Below are 17541 nucleotides of genomic sequence, written 5' to 3' on the forward strand. Positions count from 1 at the left end.
CTTAATATCAGAATACTGAAACCACTTATTTCCATTAAACGTTTTCCAAAGAGCAGATATAATGTGTTTTTTCATACATGAGTATGTGTTTTTTCGAAGTTCTCTGCAAATTTAGCCCACATTGAAGAGAATAACAAGCATTTTAATTAGTTCTTTACGTATCCACAAAAGAAGTATTTTAATTCTATTTCTCTTGATGTTTTTTACTTTTATTCATTTAGAAAATATTTTTAAAGCAAATGCGTTTACCCTCTTTTAGTTTTTAATGCTTGGAAACTGTTAAGACAATATGCTAGACTTTTTATAATACTATTCTAAAAGCAAATCATTTATAATAAGGCATATGAGTTCAATACCAGTTGACTTCAAAATACGTTACTGAAATATAAGCTCATGAATGTCCGTATTATTTATTCCTTTACATCTTCCTACCTGGTAAAATGTCTTCTGTAGTTTCTTCTCCAAGTTGTCTTTCTCTTTTTGATAGTAAATTCCAGCAAAGATGAGAACATTTAACACAAGGAGAGAGCAACCAACTGCTATCGTGACAATGAGTGCTGTAGTGTACACTCTCTGACCACTGAGGAATTTTGTACTGTTGCCTTTATCGAGTTTAGACATCATTTCCGTTTCTTTAGAGTCCAGTTTGAGTGATATGTTGACATCGCTTTTTGAGTCGTTCTTCAGTTCTGAGAGCAATTCTTGGTCTTTAGCTGATGATGATGGTGCTGGTGAAGGGAATGGATCGCCACCTCCAGGTGGCTGACGAACGATTCCATCATAGCTGCGTGGATTATCGTGGTCCTGCAGACGGTGGTGTTGCGCAGAAACATTTACATCACCAGAGTTATGAAGTCGAGGTATAAGATTCAGCCAATAAGAGAGACGATGCGCATGGTAATGATCTTTGACTTTAGGTTTCATATCTATAAAATTAAAATTAACACATTGTGAATATCATGCAATATCAGCAACTGGAACTAAAAAGGTATTTATAGTATAAGACAAGATACGCGAAAAAGGTTATAAATTACTGAGCTTTGATTCTTCAAACTCATTGCGCATGGTGTTACAGTGGGAAAATCGGTATATTAGAAAACCAGATTTTTATATTTAAATATTACAATTTCAAGTTAAGCATCCTTTTTCTTAAACGAAACATTATTTATTTTAAATTAACATAAATTTATTTTCAAGTATTAAAGACTTTCCTTCTATACTAAACTTTCAGCAAAATAATTAAAATAGTTTTCTAACATACGCACATAAATCTGGATTTCTTATATTATGATACATAGCTAACTGACTTTTTTAATTGAAAAGAACTGATAATGACTTTTTATCTTAGAAGAAAATATAAAGTATTTTATTTAGACATCAGAAATACGGGTAATAGTGAAGAAAAAAAATATACATTCTCACCCACATTTTAAGAATGAAGCACACCGAATAAATTAAATAAGACTGTGGTAACATAGAGGTGAGGCATAGTATAACAATTTATTATTGATTACTGATTATAATCTCATAAGTGAAGCAGTAAAATGTATTTCAAAGTTGTAAATAAATCACATATTGTTGCAAATTTATGAAAGTATTTTTGTGCTTAACTGCATTTTTATTTTTGTGCACTATGTAATATTGTATATTTATTTATTGATTTTAATCCACTTAAGGTTATAATAATTGTAAGGTTTTTTCCATAATAAATATAATAATAAAAAATAAATATTACAATTATTACATAATAATATATAGTAATAATTATATAGTATTTTATATTAATTACAATGATTATACTAATATAATTATTATATTATAATAGTGATAATTATGATTATATAATATATATATATAATTGAAAAAGAAAATGTAAAGCGAACTGGTAATTAGACGAAAGACCTATCTGGTCTCAAAATTTTATATTATAATATTAATGATTATATATATATATATATATAATCATTATTATTATAATATAAAATGTTAATTATAATTGTAATAATTTTAAGATAATAATTTTAAATTCAATTTTTTAATTTTTTGTGTACGTGAATCTGTGATCATATATACTGTGTTTAAGTATTCATTTCTTGTATAGAAGTCTAGCTTTTGTGATTCGGAATCGAACGATTTTTTAATTGCGGAAATAGTTCAAATGGGAGTAGAACGCCAGACATAAGGGAAAACGCTTCTTTAGGGTCTGAACGACAATTTCTATTTCCGTGTTGCCGACCTTTCACTTTATCTTGATAACTTTCTTGAACTTTTAGAAAAACATATTTTCGAAGTTGCCAAAGCGATTTTTTCTTGACCATCCAGAATTCCGGACGACGCCATATAAATACATCTTCGACTAACAGCAATGAGTTCTTTAGCAATCATTCCTGATTGTGTATCTATTTATTACTGAATATTTCAAAAAGACTGTGGGTCAAAGTATCAGCTGAATTGCGTTTTACAGTTTACCTTGCGGGTGATATCGGTGATTTACGATATTTATTTTTTGTCTATTCTTGTTTTCTGGCATTATTTATAGCTATCTATTTTTCAGTGCTTATTATTAATTACACAAATTTTCAATTTCTTTCTGCTCATCTAAAATGACTGTTAAAATAGACATCTATAAATCTGTATCGCACTTGAATATCATCCTTTTAGGGTGCATCTGTCTACTGAGCATAGCTGTACATTTCAAACTATTCGTTTATATGGAACGACGGACTGCAGGAAGTCCATTTAACACTAGATACTCGGCCTCAGTCATAATACAAACACACACAAAATATCGCCCATGATTAAATTGTAGTTGAAACTTGAAGGCACTCATGATACCAAAACAATGCTGCTTCAAGCCGATCTGATGTTTTGTATATTGAACATGTCATGTTTAATGAACTAAACATCTTGACAAAAACTTATAAGGATTATGTTAATTTTTTAACAGTAAATTTTTAGTTAAAGTACCTTTCCTGTCGCTTCTTAACTTCAACTTACTACTTACGGCCAGAACGTAGTTTTAGAATCACGTCTGAATACATAATGAGGAAAAGCGGTATTTAACCGCGAAGTTCTTCAGTCTTAGAGATGTATTCTGGCTTCATGCGTCCGCCTTTTTAGGCTACTCTCTCGTAAGCTATTATTACGCTCGGCCGTACTTTAGGCTTTCGTTTAACGTTTCGCAGTCTATTAACGTTAAGGGGCCAATTCTGTTAGAATCTTGATAGCTTCGGCTACATCTCTTTAGTGAAGATTAGTTTAGTACTATTCTCAATCTCTTAAGTTCAAGCCGAAGTGTCGGCTTTATTGCACACTCCAAGATGGAGTTTTGTTAAACTTTAGTTGGAATAATAAAGGGTTAGTTTATGCTTCTATCTTGTTGTTTTCTGTCACACGAACTCAAGCGATTATTCGCTTATCAGATCTTAAGATTCTTCAGTTCCAACAGTAACTTAGTAATTACAAAGTGAGGAACTCTACAAACTGTTCTTCGAACAAGTGTTTTGGAGCAGATTAACCTCTGCTTGAAACATTTAACACCAAAAGGGAAGCAATTGTAAAAATTTTAATTAGCCAAAAGATTAGCATTAGTCAGGGGTAAATTTTAAACAAAACTCTGTTGACTTCGAGAGTGACTGCACACAGTTTCCTCATCTTCAGATATTAGGAAAGAAAAACATTCTACAAAGAGGAAAGCAAAGGTTTATGTAAGTAGCAACAGGCGAAGTGAAGTGAAAATCATTATGATTTCTTGTACTATAGCTCTAACTATCCAGGACTTGTATAGAAGAAGGATCTCTTCTGAGATCCTTCTTCTATTTATCTTTGTAACTAACGACGAATATATTATGAAACGTGGTAAGATACTAGAAATTGAAAGCCTTAGCCTTAGGATTCAGAAATCCTTCTCATTCTAAATCATCTAATCCACCTAAATAAATTTCCCCTCCCTCTTCTTAAAGATATCGAGCTCCCGAAGTTTGTTCTTCAGAATTTGTGCGTTCTCATGATATCAGTTATTTCAAATCCATTGCCACTGACAGAAGATTTTCTTCTACGGTCTTTGATAAAACCTTGAAACATTTTTGTCCTGCGCTCAACGAAGACATTCTGCTACTTTAAATAACTTTAATAACTTTATTGTAATTTCATATCCTCTTTCACTCAATTACAAAATTGCTTAAATTCCCCAGAAATTCCATTTTCAGCTCATTTTCTCACTTATCAATTACATTCATTATTCAAGTCTTAAAGTTTCCATCTCAGATTTTATTTCTTGGAAAATTTGCAGTATATTTTGTTAGTGTGGTTAAAGATATAACGTACAAATTAAAAGAGAGTTAATATATTGCGTCAAGGAACACGAATCATAAGTCCGGTAAGAAGAAAAAATCATGTCTTCTAAAGCTAATTATATCCGGAAATTTATTCACGATTTTGATTCTGCGAAATATATCCAACTTGCTTTTTCATGTCGTGAATTGGATTCCTACAAAATGTTTTCGACCAGTAATTATCTTCTATAATTTCAATTCTGCTCCTGATTTTCCTTACGCTTTCAGAATTCCAATATCTTATGTTTTCACATTTTGTTAATATTTTCCTCAACAGCTTTAGCTATGTTCGTTTCTTTTTTCTTCGCCCATTGATTCTGATCTAAAATTTTTGCCTTCCTCCCATTTGTTGTATTTGTTTTTCTCTTGAAGAAGAGGAACCCTTGCCTGATCGTCATCGAAATCGATATTGTTTTACTCAAAAATCAAACTAAATTTATTTATTTTGCTTAAATCTAATTTAACACTACTTTAATGGGAATCATCATATCATGACGACATTTAGTGAAATATTTTGTACAGCATCTGACATTAGCATTTAATATTAATTCCGTAAACACTCGCAATTTGTTTGTTGCGTTTTAATTCTATTTAAAACAAAAGCTATATCCGGTTTTGCTCAAAAACAACGCAAAATATCTGGTTCTTCCGCATTAGCGCAAATAGCTTGACGACGTTTGGGGATTTTTTTCAAAGAACAAGAGCTATGAAGAAAAATAACGATGACTGCCGCAGAAAAAGAACGATAACTGTCACAAAAAAAAAGAACGATGACTTGTAACAACCAATTTTATTAAATAGCAATTTTATGTTTTAATTAAGTATTTATTAAGAACATTCTTCAGTAAGTCTACTAACATATGCTTTTCTGTTACTTTTATTCTGGTGGAAATTTCCTGAAGTTCAATTTATGAATACAATCAAAACCATTGTTTATGTTAACGATTTCGTGCAAAATATTTCATTCCAACAGAAATGTTTCCGTAATTATTTCCATAGCGAAGAAATCTTATAATCGCATATTTTAGAATAGATTGTATCACCAAAAATATCCCGATTTGTCTGTGACAAACCCTGACTTAGAACGCAACAAAGAGAATACACGTAGAATAGTTGGCAATAGTTATAAATGAAAAATTGTTATAGCCCTACAGAAGTTTGGAGTACTCTGAAAATTCTCCTACTTTTATTTTGGGGTTTGCGTTAGTACGTAAGTACCAAATAGATATTAGGTACTTACGTAATAAAGCAACATTTATCATATAGATAAAAAGAATGAAGCTTTAGCAAAGCAATTTTTGAATGCAAAAACTGAATGCAGTAGTTCTGATATCAATTGTGATTTACCATATGCTAATTTGAAGCATTACAATAGCATAAAATATTAAAAAAATTTAATAATGCTTAAATAAATCTTATAATGCTTAATTCCAATTTTTTTACTGAACTGGCTAAGTTTGAGAAAGTATAACTAAGTATACTAAGTAAAAATAAGTTCCTTTATTTTTTAGTTATGGTATAATGTTCTAGTACATTTAATCCTATAATTCAGAATGGTTCTCATGCATGGAATACTTAGAATTAAATGTTTATTCCTTCCACTATTATTAATTATGAAATAACCATCTTATTCTATACCAACAAAATACTTTAAGGGCCTGCAGATAAAAATGTACTTATTCTGAACTTAGTTTTCCGAAAGAAATATTTTATTTATATGTTATCCTCTCCATACAATCAAGTAGTCAACTGGATGAGTTTTATAACTTATATTATTAACATAGTGAGCACTTAGTGTGCTAGCGCCTTCGGCACACATGATTCGAGAAACTGTTAGAATAATCCTCGAGTATGCAGAGTTTTAATATTAATTCAAATTTCTAATTTTTTCACTCTTTAGGCCTATAAAATTAGGACAGTAAATGATATTACTTTTATAAATGTGCCTGTTTTTGGTGTGCAAAATTTTATATAAAACTGAATATAAAAATGAAAGCAAATTGTACGTATAACTTTCTTACATATACTAAGATATTTTTGGTGCACCGGTTCATAGGGGTGCCACGTGATTTTCTTATAACGACCCTTTAAATTTTCACTTTGAGCTTCTCCATCGGATGCGATGATATTAGGATCACTGGAAAAAAAAAAAAAACTATATTTAATTAGAGCAAAAAACTATAAGCTTGTTAAATACTAAATTAAAATGTTATTCATGAGCTCTCATATATATATATACATTAAAAATATGGAATATCAAATACCAAATACGCTACAGTTCAATCAGAATTATGATGGATTGAAATATCAGACAGCAAAAATGATGCTTTTAGAGTGGATATTTTACATATTAAGAAATTTTCTGATGCTAAGAAGCAATATTATATATCCAAATATTGATGAATAAATGTATTGATTTTTTTTAAATGAGAAAGTAAATTTTGTTTAAAAAAAAAGAGTTTTATTTCCTTAAAAATTACTAAGAATCGGGAAAAAATGTGCTTTTTCTAGTATCATTTTGAGATATATTTACCTTGTACGCAATAGCGATTTAGTTTTTTTATTAAACATTTTAATACACTCTCCATTCATAACACTTATTATTTTCTCTTTTGTGTAATTTTCGTTTGAGATTTTTGCTACAAAGTTTTAAAACCACTCATTTAAGATCAGTATCAAATTATTAATTGATATATGATTTCTAGGTTCAGTATTATTACAAACGCTGTATGTGGCTGAAGTACAGTAACTATATTCGGGATTTTTTATGCAATGTCAGACGTTCCTCGTTTTCTAATTCTTAATCCAAATTAGTTCCATAGTGAAACACAGAAAATAAGACTGAATCCATAGGGCAAGGCGCAGTTCCACTTAAAAAAATATCATAATGAGCAACGGGGAAAACATAATTCGCTATTTATTTTATATATATTATTAAATTTATAATCACATAATTATATAACTCATTTTGCTTGATATGTTTGTAAATTGCATGTAAACCTGTTTGTTCTTTCACAATGCACTATCGTAACCATCTCTCTTTTAATTATAAAATTTATAGAAATAATCGGAGTGTCAAAGTAAGATAACAAATAAATTACAAATATGTGTAGACATTGTACTTAACATTACAATCAAAATCCTGTAGGAATTATTTTTTAATGAATAGTGTTTTAATTTGTATCAAATTGTTTCCTTTGATCTTTAAAAGGCAGCTTTATTTCCAAATATGGATCCTTGACATGTGCTTCTAGAGTTACGCAAAATAAGATTGCTTCTGCATTCGGAATGCGGATGTCTCTAAATATAAAGTAAATTTTTTCTCTACTCTGTTTATAGATCAAATCATTTAGTTAGTAAAATAGTCACATTGCTTCAATAAATTAACCACAAAATGTTTCATATCATTAGGTGCAAAAACCTATTCAAAAAGCAATTTACAGATTTACATCTGCTTTCAGTACCTGCTGCAAGCAATTTCGAAGAGACTTTTGCCAGATTTATGTAGGCCTGTAAATTTGCATTCACTGTGTTTACGAGTGATAAAAAGGATATTTCGAAGTTTTATGTTAATTCTTAAGCGTAATTGCTGCCTGAGGCAATGCGGCTAGTTAGTAGGAACTTATTATATAGTAGCAAATAGAGTCCGATGGACTTCCTACTTCAATGCGATCGTTCATCAGCGTTTCTTCAACAAGTCCCATAGTTTGTAGTGCATCTGGTTTGCCAGTACGTCTAGATCGCCCTCCCAGGTTGGTGTGGAGTCGATGTGGTCAACTTTTATCTCTTGATTTTTGAAGTACAGGAAAGGTGCACCTGGACTTACGAACCTCCATCATGATATGAATGTTCAGGTTTGCGAAAGTGAACTTAATTTCTTTCTTCATGTACAAAGGATGGGTTTAGTCACATAAACTATCCGATGTCAAGATAAACAAAGCATATGTTTTTGCTTATTCAATGGATTTCATACATGCAACACAGATAAGGCATAATAAAGGGCACAATTTGCTTGCATTTGATTTTAAACTTCTGATTTCATGAAAGCAAAACAATTGTATACTATCTGCTTCTTTTGTGATTAATTGTTACACATTGTTCAAGCATTATGGCTTCGAAAATAAACACACATGATTCACATATATAACGAAAAGCGTATAAATATTTTCGGAGACATGCTGCTTGGGAACTAATGGGTTGAATATTCTATCGTCTTTTATCTATATTTGGTAATCGATTTCACCCCCTTTGTAACGCTAGCCGATAATATAATGTCTTTGTTTTGACAATCCGAGACACCACCGTACTTGGCATACAGTATGCAACAGCCAAGTTCCAGACATGACTTTAGGCTTAGAATATAAACGACTCAGAATTTGATGACATACGGTTCCGAACTACGACGCCCATCAGCCTGTTTAGATGACAATTAGGTCGCAATGCAATTAGGTCTTCCCATGGTGATAGTTTAGGAGAAAGTCTTATCCTTTCACATCTTACTACCTACGTTAAATTGATGTCCTGCGGCTCTGTTTTCGTGTCGGGGCTTTATCTTCTCCGTCTCTAAGTTAACTCTTTCCCGTGAAAACTTGCATCCTTTCAAACCTTGCCTGGGGATCCTGAATGTGCTCCTCAAGAGATGAAGGCGCATCCAAAGCAGATGAAGCAACATATCCCAAGGCAGTTGAGGATCAAAATCGAAGAGCAGCTGAGATGGAGAGTGGATGGTACTATCGTGAACAGCACTGTCGTAGAACAGAAGTACTACCATGCCGTCTGTCTGTGGATGCAACCTTTGTTTGGGTTTTGCCTATACTGAGTAGTTTATAGATTGCTTCCATTAAAAGCGATATAACATTCTTTCCTTTATCAGAATGCAATGGAAGATGCATTCCAAAACTGGAAATTCAATGCATTATCACTACCTATACTACCGTGATAGCCTGTTGATCAAAGACAGGATGCTCTTCAGGCCACTTTGTAAAGTAATCAATGACAACGAGGACGTATTTGCTGCCAACATCAGTTCAAAGGAACGTTCTAAGATGTCGGGTGCCCAGCGCGATAAAATTGTTGAGCATTTGTAGTGCTAAGTCCGCAAATCCCGGTAAACGGATTGGGGGCTTGGGCGTTTTCGTGATTTTCCTCATGTGTAATATGCATATCAGATATTTCTCTTGAAAAGTCCTCCATGAAGGCATCCTTCCGCTTAGACAGATGACCCTCGTGCCATAATTAAATAACGCAAGCCCAGGATTTCAAAGACAATGCGTCCAAAAGACTCTCCTGCATTGTCATGTTGCAAGTTCCCTTTTTCTGGTTTCGTGTCGGCGTCACAAGATTGGCATCACTTTTAAATGTCAGCCCTTGCTTTACTGTAGGTAAAGCGCTATCGGAATATATAGTTAGCTTTCGTTATTCTGTTTGTTTTGTTTTTGATTTATTTGAATATGGCAAAGCACTCGAGGCTATTTGTCGAAAGGGAAGATTGTCTTCGTTGATGACTTTCTAAGGAAAACTGGCTAGTATACATGAAGTATACACGTTATACATGAAGAAATCCTCGAAAATGCCCATGCAAGTAGCTCATTTGCGGGATCTGAACCTTGGACCGAACAACCAGTGTTCATCGACCTTTAGCGCTCAGCCGCTTGGGGGCCTTCATTATTCCGAAGTTGCATCTTGGAAGACTGCTCTGTAGTTCTTTAAGGACGCCCGGCACCATAGAATTACCAGCTGCGTTTGGATTGCCTTTCCATCACCTATTTCGAACTTCCAGTTCAAGACACCTTGTCTAATGTTAGAGTGAGCCCACTATTGTTTTATTGAAAAATTGTGGATCAAAACGTCCTGCCAGGTAGGTTCCTATTTAATGTCTTGATTAAGTCAATTATCGGTTTAATATCGCTCGCTTACAGCTGGTTTTTCCTGATTTCATCATTCCAAGAGTTTGGATTAGATCATGTTGAGAATGTAATTTTACGTACGACCGGATTAACAAGCTCGTATTTCGCTTCGACTCTGGAACAATATCAGCAACTTTTTGAGCATAGTCTTTTAGACAGGAAGTGGGTGTTTCAGTGTGACTACTTTTGCGATGACGGATAGTGATGTCCTATTCCTGGAGGCTCTATGCATCTGGTTATTTGGTTTTCGGGGTTCTTGGAATTTAATAGTCATGTCAAATGTGTGAGGAAGAGTGGTAATGCTGGGGAGGTAATTCTTTTTGTCTCTGGAATATCATTTGGTACATGGGGGGGGGCTTTGCGACTGATATATGCCGTTCCCAATAGTTATATTTCTAAATGCTGTATGAATTCCAAATATATTGATTAAAATAAAGATGATAAAAAAGGACCCAAATTTCATGTCACCTTAGCTCTTAATGTATGGTATCTCATGTCCTTTGTATTATTCTTCCATCCTAAGCTGCAGTTTAATGAAAACCGTAAATTTATTACAAGTAACGAGAATACCACACAAAACTAAAATTCTTAAAATGTTAAAATACAGCGGGAAAAGGAAAATCACAAAGAATGCTTTAAAAAAGGAAAAGTACTTGGAATCCTTTTAAGACGATAGCAAAAATTTCTCTTTTAAATCAGATTGAATTTTATTTTAATTTCTTTTTTCTAAATTAAATTTTATTTTACCTGTTCTTTTTTGCTCTCCCAATTATCCCCACCATTATTTTTTGCTGAAAAAGTGAAACGTCCTTTTGGGAATTTCCTAACTTGTTTTTGCATGACTAATGGTTAGAATATATAAATAAAACGAATTTTTATAGTTGGTTTTATTAATAAAAAAGGGGAAATTTGCCGAATGATGGAGAAAATGTAGACAGAATAAATGCATTTCCATTTTAAAAAATAATTAGAGAAGGAAAAGCGAAACGTGAAATCTTGGAAAAAAGAAGGAAGGAAAACGAAACACTCAGTTCTCACTTCTCTGGGAAAAAATATTTTATCGTTAAATTTTTCTAATAGACAGCTCAAATATTTTCGTACATCTGTTAAAGCCTTTACTCAGCAATTTCAAACGCTTAACTTTAACTTTACGGTGCATAATTAATATAAGCTTTCAGTTTTAATTTAATTGCATCTGCATGTAAATGCATTTTAAAATTTTTTAACATTCTTTACATTTTTTCCTTCCTTGAAGGTTTTGAATAATTTCGTAAAATCCATAGTTTGTGTAATAAATTGGTTAAATTAAATTTCTTGTGTTATGTATAATTTCTCACTAAGCAATCAAAACTAAGGAAAGCTTCCTAATTCAAGAATCTGTTCAGAAAACTATCAGGAAGTAAAAAAAAAAGGAAGTCAGGCATGAAAAGTTGTTGTCATTTCTCATTTCCAAGGTTTCGTACAAAATCAGATTAAGTCCATGAACTGAATTTAAGAAATTATAATTGAGGCTCTGCTTGAAGCAAGGAAAACGAGATTTGGTTTGCCGAACCTCATTTACGCTTGCAGCCTAAATGACACCAACCTAAATGAGTTTCGTAGATTTCTGGAATTTCAGGGACGGTGGCTTAAACAGACCTTGTCGTTATGGTATTAGATAGGCTGAAAATACATTTTTGCTCTGGCTACAGATGAAAAGAAGAGCACCGTTTTTTTGTCATAGCTGAAAGTTAATAAACCTAAGAAAAGGATCAGATTGCTAATGAGTACTTACAATTTGTCATGAAAGCACATGCTAACTAGTTTCCTTCAAAATTACAAATTTTATGAAACTCGAAACGATATGTGGAGTTGTAGCTGATAGGTATAGTAAGACACAAAGATGTTTATAATTATTTATATGCAAATATTTTTGGTTGTATGAACCATAGAAAAGTCTAATAAATAAAAGAAAGGAAATACATTTTATTGGTTATTCTCAAGTTTTGAACCTCTCGGGAAGTTTTCGATTTCTTTTTGTTTGAACAAAACGCAAGTTATTTAGTAATAAGTTCAATATATTATAATTATTTGAAACAATCTCAACCTTTCAATGTCTTAAAATTATTTGAATAAATGTCAAACTGAAATATTTTCAATCAGTTCAGTCTTTTAAATTATGGTATAAACTGTCTGTTAACCTTACCTGAAAATATTTATTTCAGACTTTAAATCTGAGGAATAAAAATTTTTTATCACAAGCATTTAATTATTTTTCATATTATGTAATGTTTAACGACTTGTTAATACGCAAATACTCTATTCAAGTTTTGTATACATGTAATTCTAAATTTCATTTATTAATACAATTTTCGAAATATTTGAAATTCAGCGGCATGCCTTTTATGTAAATTCAAAACACGCTTCTAGAGACTAGGTATGCTTTAAAAACTATGGTTTTACAATGGTACTAATTATAATGAAAACCAATGAATATAAGAAACGAGCAAGTAAATTGGTTAGAAATAATAGATTTGAAAGCCATATGGACAAAGCCACATGGATCTCAGATAAAAGTATATTTCAATAAGTTCAGAAAATCATGACTAATATTGTAAACGTGATCAAAAATCAAATCTTGAATATAAATTTGCAACTTGAGTGTAAACGTAAGATGAAGTAATAGGAATTTTCTTCCAGAAATATCACTCAAATACTTAATCTTTAAATATAAAAACTGCATTCAAAAGCTATTAATATTTAAGAAATACTCGCTATTAATTAACATGTAACCTAAAGATATGTTTATTTAATGCTACTATTTAGTACCACTTAGATACATATTCTTCAACAAATAAATTCATACGTAAACAACCTGGATTTTACGTTCTTCTTTCCAATAAATTTGACATAATTATTTAGTTTACGTTTACATAATAGCAGTATTATTTTTAGACAAGCATGCTTGCTGTTGGATCTGTAACATTTTGATTTCTATTTTATAGTTCTATTGTATTTTCTTCTTTATGTATTTCTCATTGAAAAATCAATGACTTCATCAAATTCAAAAGACCAAAATTGTAGTTTTGTTTTTTAACATTTTATAGGGAAAAGAAAAACAGTGTGTTGTTAGGCACTCCTTAATTGGCATAATCCCCTTTACTAAAAGAAAGGTTGGCGACGGAATTGGCAGATATACAGCATACGAGAGCGAAATTCTAGATATATAGTAAAGCTAAAAAATAAAGTAGTAAAGAAATTCAATAAAAAGAAGCACAAGGATTAAGCGTTTTCTCCTATTTATATTCCTTTTTTTATAACTTTAATAAGGACATGTGTAAGAGAATCCAAAATTACACAGGATGTTTCTAAAAGACTGCCGATCAATATCTTTTGCCTCCGAAACACATGGTTCGTTACAAAGAAGTGAATCAAATAGGAAATTTTGAGATATTAGGAACTTTATTTATGACAACTTAATAAACCTAAGAAAAGGATCAGATTGCTAATGAGTATTTTCAATAAAAGTGATCTGATATTTACATTTTTACCTAAGTCCCTTAGGAACAGAAGCGTTACTGAGAAAATTACTTTCCGTAGTCGAAATAGTGTATTTAATAAATACTATTAGATGCATTTAATCAGGAAAATCTTAAGTAAATTTTCCAAGCGCATATCTAACGCAAGTTAAGTTGTAAGTAAGGAAGCATCGGTTTCAAATTCTTAAATAATCTAATGCTATTTAAAATTATTCAGTTTTCATAATATCTGAACTTGGTATACTGATAACAAGTCGAGCGAGCGTATGAGACCGCTAAATACTGGTAGTCCGATCTTGATTTGAATCTCGGCGAACAAGCTGTCTCCACAGACACTTTCAAGGATTATTGTATGTATAACTTAGGAATCAGCCAGTTTCCTTTAGAAAGTTATACATGAAGGCATTCTTCACCGTAGGTAGCCCTATTGTACTTTGCCATAATCTAGGTTAGGTAGGATTACTTTAGTATGATAAAGCAAATAAGGGCTATACGCATACGGAATGTATGCCTTCGTAGAATATTTTCTAAGGGACATTTGCTCATATTCATATTACACATGGGAAAACCACGTAAACGAACTATGTATCCAGCTCGTTCGTCTAGGACTGAAACCGGGTGGAACTCCGAATAATCAACGATATTAATCAGTTGAAAATTCGTTCACTATAATATAATGCATTCTGAAACTGGCCTTCCAGTACTAATATATTCAAGAATAAAATATTTACGTCATAAAATTTTTGGGCGAACGGGCTGGCTGCATGGGCGTTTTCGTGGTTTTCCCCATGTGTAACGTGTATACGAGCCAGTTTCCCTTAGAAAGTCCTCCACGAAAGGCATCCCTCCCCTTAGGCAGATAGCCCTAGTGTGCTTTGCCAAAATTAAATACACCACCTACACCATAAAATTTTTGGAATTTTTAAGTTCAATTTTTCATGCAACAATACTTTATATTTTTTAATAAGAATTACTTTTACAGTATTAAATAAAAAAATACTAAATAAAAAATTCTTTGCAGAAAGCCTGTGTAAAATCTTAAAATTTAGTAATACTTGTAGAGTCATTAGGATTTTTTGGGGGGCAAAGAAAATGAAAAATAGCAAACGCCTTCGCCAGGAATCGAAAAACGGACCTCTAGAGTACCGTCCCAGCGTGCAGAACCACTTATTTCACGCTAGGGAAGTGGAAGAAATACCTTACATACTTCCTTTTTTAAAGGGAGACTAGGGTTTTGGGGGGACCTAGTCGCCAAATCCTGGGTGCGGAGAATCATCATCCACAAGCCTTTTAATTCGAGCGCCATTTGTAGAGTCATTAGGATTTTTTGCGGGACAGAGAAGATGAAAAATAGAAACGCCTTCGCCGGAAATCGAACCACGGACCTCTGGAAAACCGTCCCAGCCGGCAGAACCACTATACCACAAAGGCACGTTAGGGACGTGGGGAAAATACCTTATATACTTACTGAACAAAAATCACGTAATGAATTACGTGTTACTCCGATAGGCGATATTATGATTTAAATTTTAAATAAGAATCATTGTCCTATTACCAGTCACTCAAAAGGTGCTTTTTAGGGACAAAATATCGTTGATGTACTATGTATTTACTTTACTTATAATTCCTCCAACCTTAGTCCGATTTTTTTCTAATTTGATATTTGAAGACGTACACAAATTTATATTTGCGTAACTTTGTTTAATTTATTATATAATTCATATCATAATTTGCGTTCAAGTAAATTTAAGCAAAGCGTATATCCTATTTTTCGTTAAGTACGGTTTTATTCATGTTAAATATGGATTTATGTTTTCATTAATGTTTTAAAGTACTTTAGCATTTTGTCTTAAGGAATATTTACAATGTTATTAAAACTGAAAGACTGGCTTCAAGTCAATTTTCTTAATTAAGAGATTTAATTAATGTTTCCTCATAGAATGTTTAAATAACTCAATTATGCCACCTTAAAGGGAATTTACGATTCTATTCAATCTGAAAACCTCTTAGTAAGAACGTTTTTATTTTCTGACCAGTAAGATTTCAAAAAGAAATTATTCGTATTCATTTGTTTAACATAACATTACTGAAATCACTTTATTATTAATGATGAATTATTTTTAATATATTACATATTTAAATCTCTCAATGCATTAAAAATTCAACATTTGTGTTAACTAATATTAGACTTAAATCTCATTAATTATTTGAAGTATCGCAGACAGTATCTTGACACATCCAGTAATTACCCTAAAACCTGTTTCGAAAAGACGTCAATGAAGTATAATAGCTGAAGAATATATCCATCCAAAAAACGTTTAAGATATAAAGATATTCTGTCTAGAAAATATAAATCCAAATATTACTGCTGCTTTTTTAAGGAAACGCTGAATAACAGCTTCTGCTAAAGTTCCTTTATTTTTTATTCACTAGATGCTTCGACAGCAAACGTTCAAAAAATAAGTAAATAAGTAAAAGTATTTTTGCCTTTTTCTTCAAAGCGTATAAATGATATATCTTATACATTGTCATGCTATGCAAGAGGAGCACACCATGTCAAGAATTTCAGCTCCAGAATAGATTCTTAAACTTTTTGGAGTTCTATTCGCTACACAAAGCATTTTGTTCACAGAATGCGAATTGTTACTTATTCTGAAATTCTTCGAACGAATATCAAATCTAAAAATTTCGCATAATTTTATGAAGAGGCTCATGTCGGTGCATAAAAAAAGGATTAAGTGCTTATGATTTCATGAGCTTAGTAGTCAGAGAGCGGTTGTCACTTTAACCGTTAGTGTATTTGTTATAAATTATTGTGTTATACCTTATATTTCATAATTTGATAAAAGGCGTTGCATTATCAAAATAATTTCGAGTTTTTTTAAAATTTTACTGTTATTTTAAAATGTATACTTTTGTAATATATTATGTAATAAATATTTAATTTTCCCTGCCACATAGATCAAACTATGTTAAGTGTTTGATTTCAAGTAGGAATTGAAATTATCCTAACACTCAAAATTTGTGATGCATAGTTACAATATCACTGAGGGAAAAATGTTTGTAAGATGAAAGGAATGATATTGTGATGTAAACTCACTAAGAAGAAAAAGGTTCTGTGTCTCCTGCTCTACACTTATCCGACTGACAGTATTAAATTTGCTTTTTGTATCTTGTAAATGCAAGATAACTGGAAGGGAGCAAGCAAAAGCAAAGAACTATTTCCTCTTATGGCTTCAAAACATGATTTAAAACAATTCTCATGGCTTCAAAGCATAGTTCTTACGTCTGCAATTACTCGGAAAATTTTGCTTTTTGAAAATCCTTAAATATTTTTAAGCAATCTATTTAACTGCATTAAATTTTTGATCAAATTTACAGTAAATAAATTCTTTTTAAATATGGCCTTTAATAAAATACTTTCTTTAATTCTAGAGTAGATTATCTTATAACATTTATTTCTCTCTTGTATGGATTCTGGTTCATTTTATGGTTTGGTTCATTTAATTACGGTAAGGCACGAGAGGGATATCTGCCTGATCTGGTTCGTTTAAGTCCAGGGTTTGTACCCAAGTTTTCTTTAAGCTCCAGCTTAATGCATTTTATAAGATGGCAGACTTTTGTAGTATTCAGTTGTGGTTGTTAACTGACATTTTAATTTCCTCAAATTAGCAATGTTTGCTTTGCACAATACGTCGAATAAAATTTTTTTACGAACTTACAGAATTATGAGTAACTTGTGTATCCTATTACAATTAAAACTGAATAACAATTATTTTCATA

General features: G+C 31.7%; 1 protein-coding gene across 1 annotated transcript in view; it reads right to left on the minus strand.

The window, feature by feature from the left end:
* LOC118198124 (neuroligin-4, Y-linked-like) overlaps window positions 1-17541 on the minus strand; it is a 403557-nt gene that overhangs the window by 15255 nt on the left and 370761 nt on the right. The window contains exons 6-7 of the mRNA XM_085813107.1: window positions 6356-6471; window positions 433-926 (exon numbers count right to left, since the gene is read on the minus strand). Of these exons, the coding sequence (XP_085669233.1) occupies window positions 433-926; window positions 6356-6471 (610 nt within the window). The remainder of the gene's footprint in view (window positions 1-432; window positions 927-6355; window positions 6472-17541) is intronic.

This window comes from Stegodyphus dumicola, chromosome 3, assembly GCF_044657685.1.
Source record: "Stegodyphus dumicola isolate Sdum_Otavi_A_Nest chromosome 3, ASM4465768v1".
Taxonomy (NCBI): Eukaryota; Metazoa; Arthropoda; class Arachnida; order Araneae; family Eresidae; genus Stegodyphus; species Stegodyphus dumicola.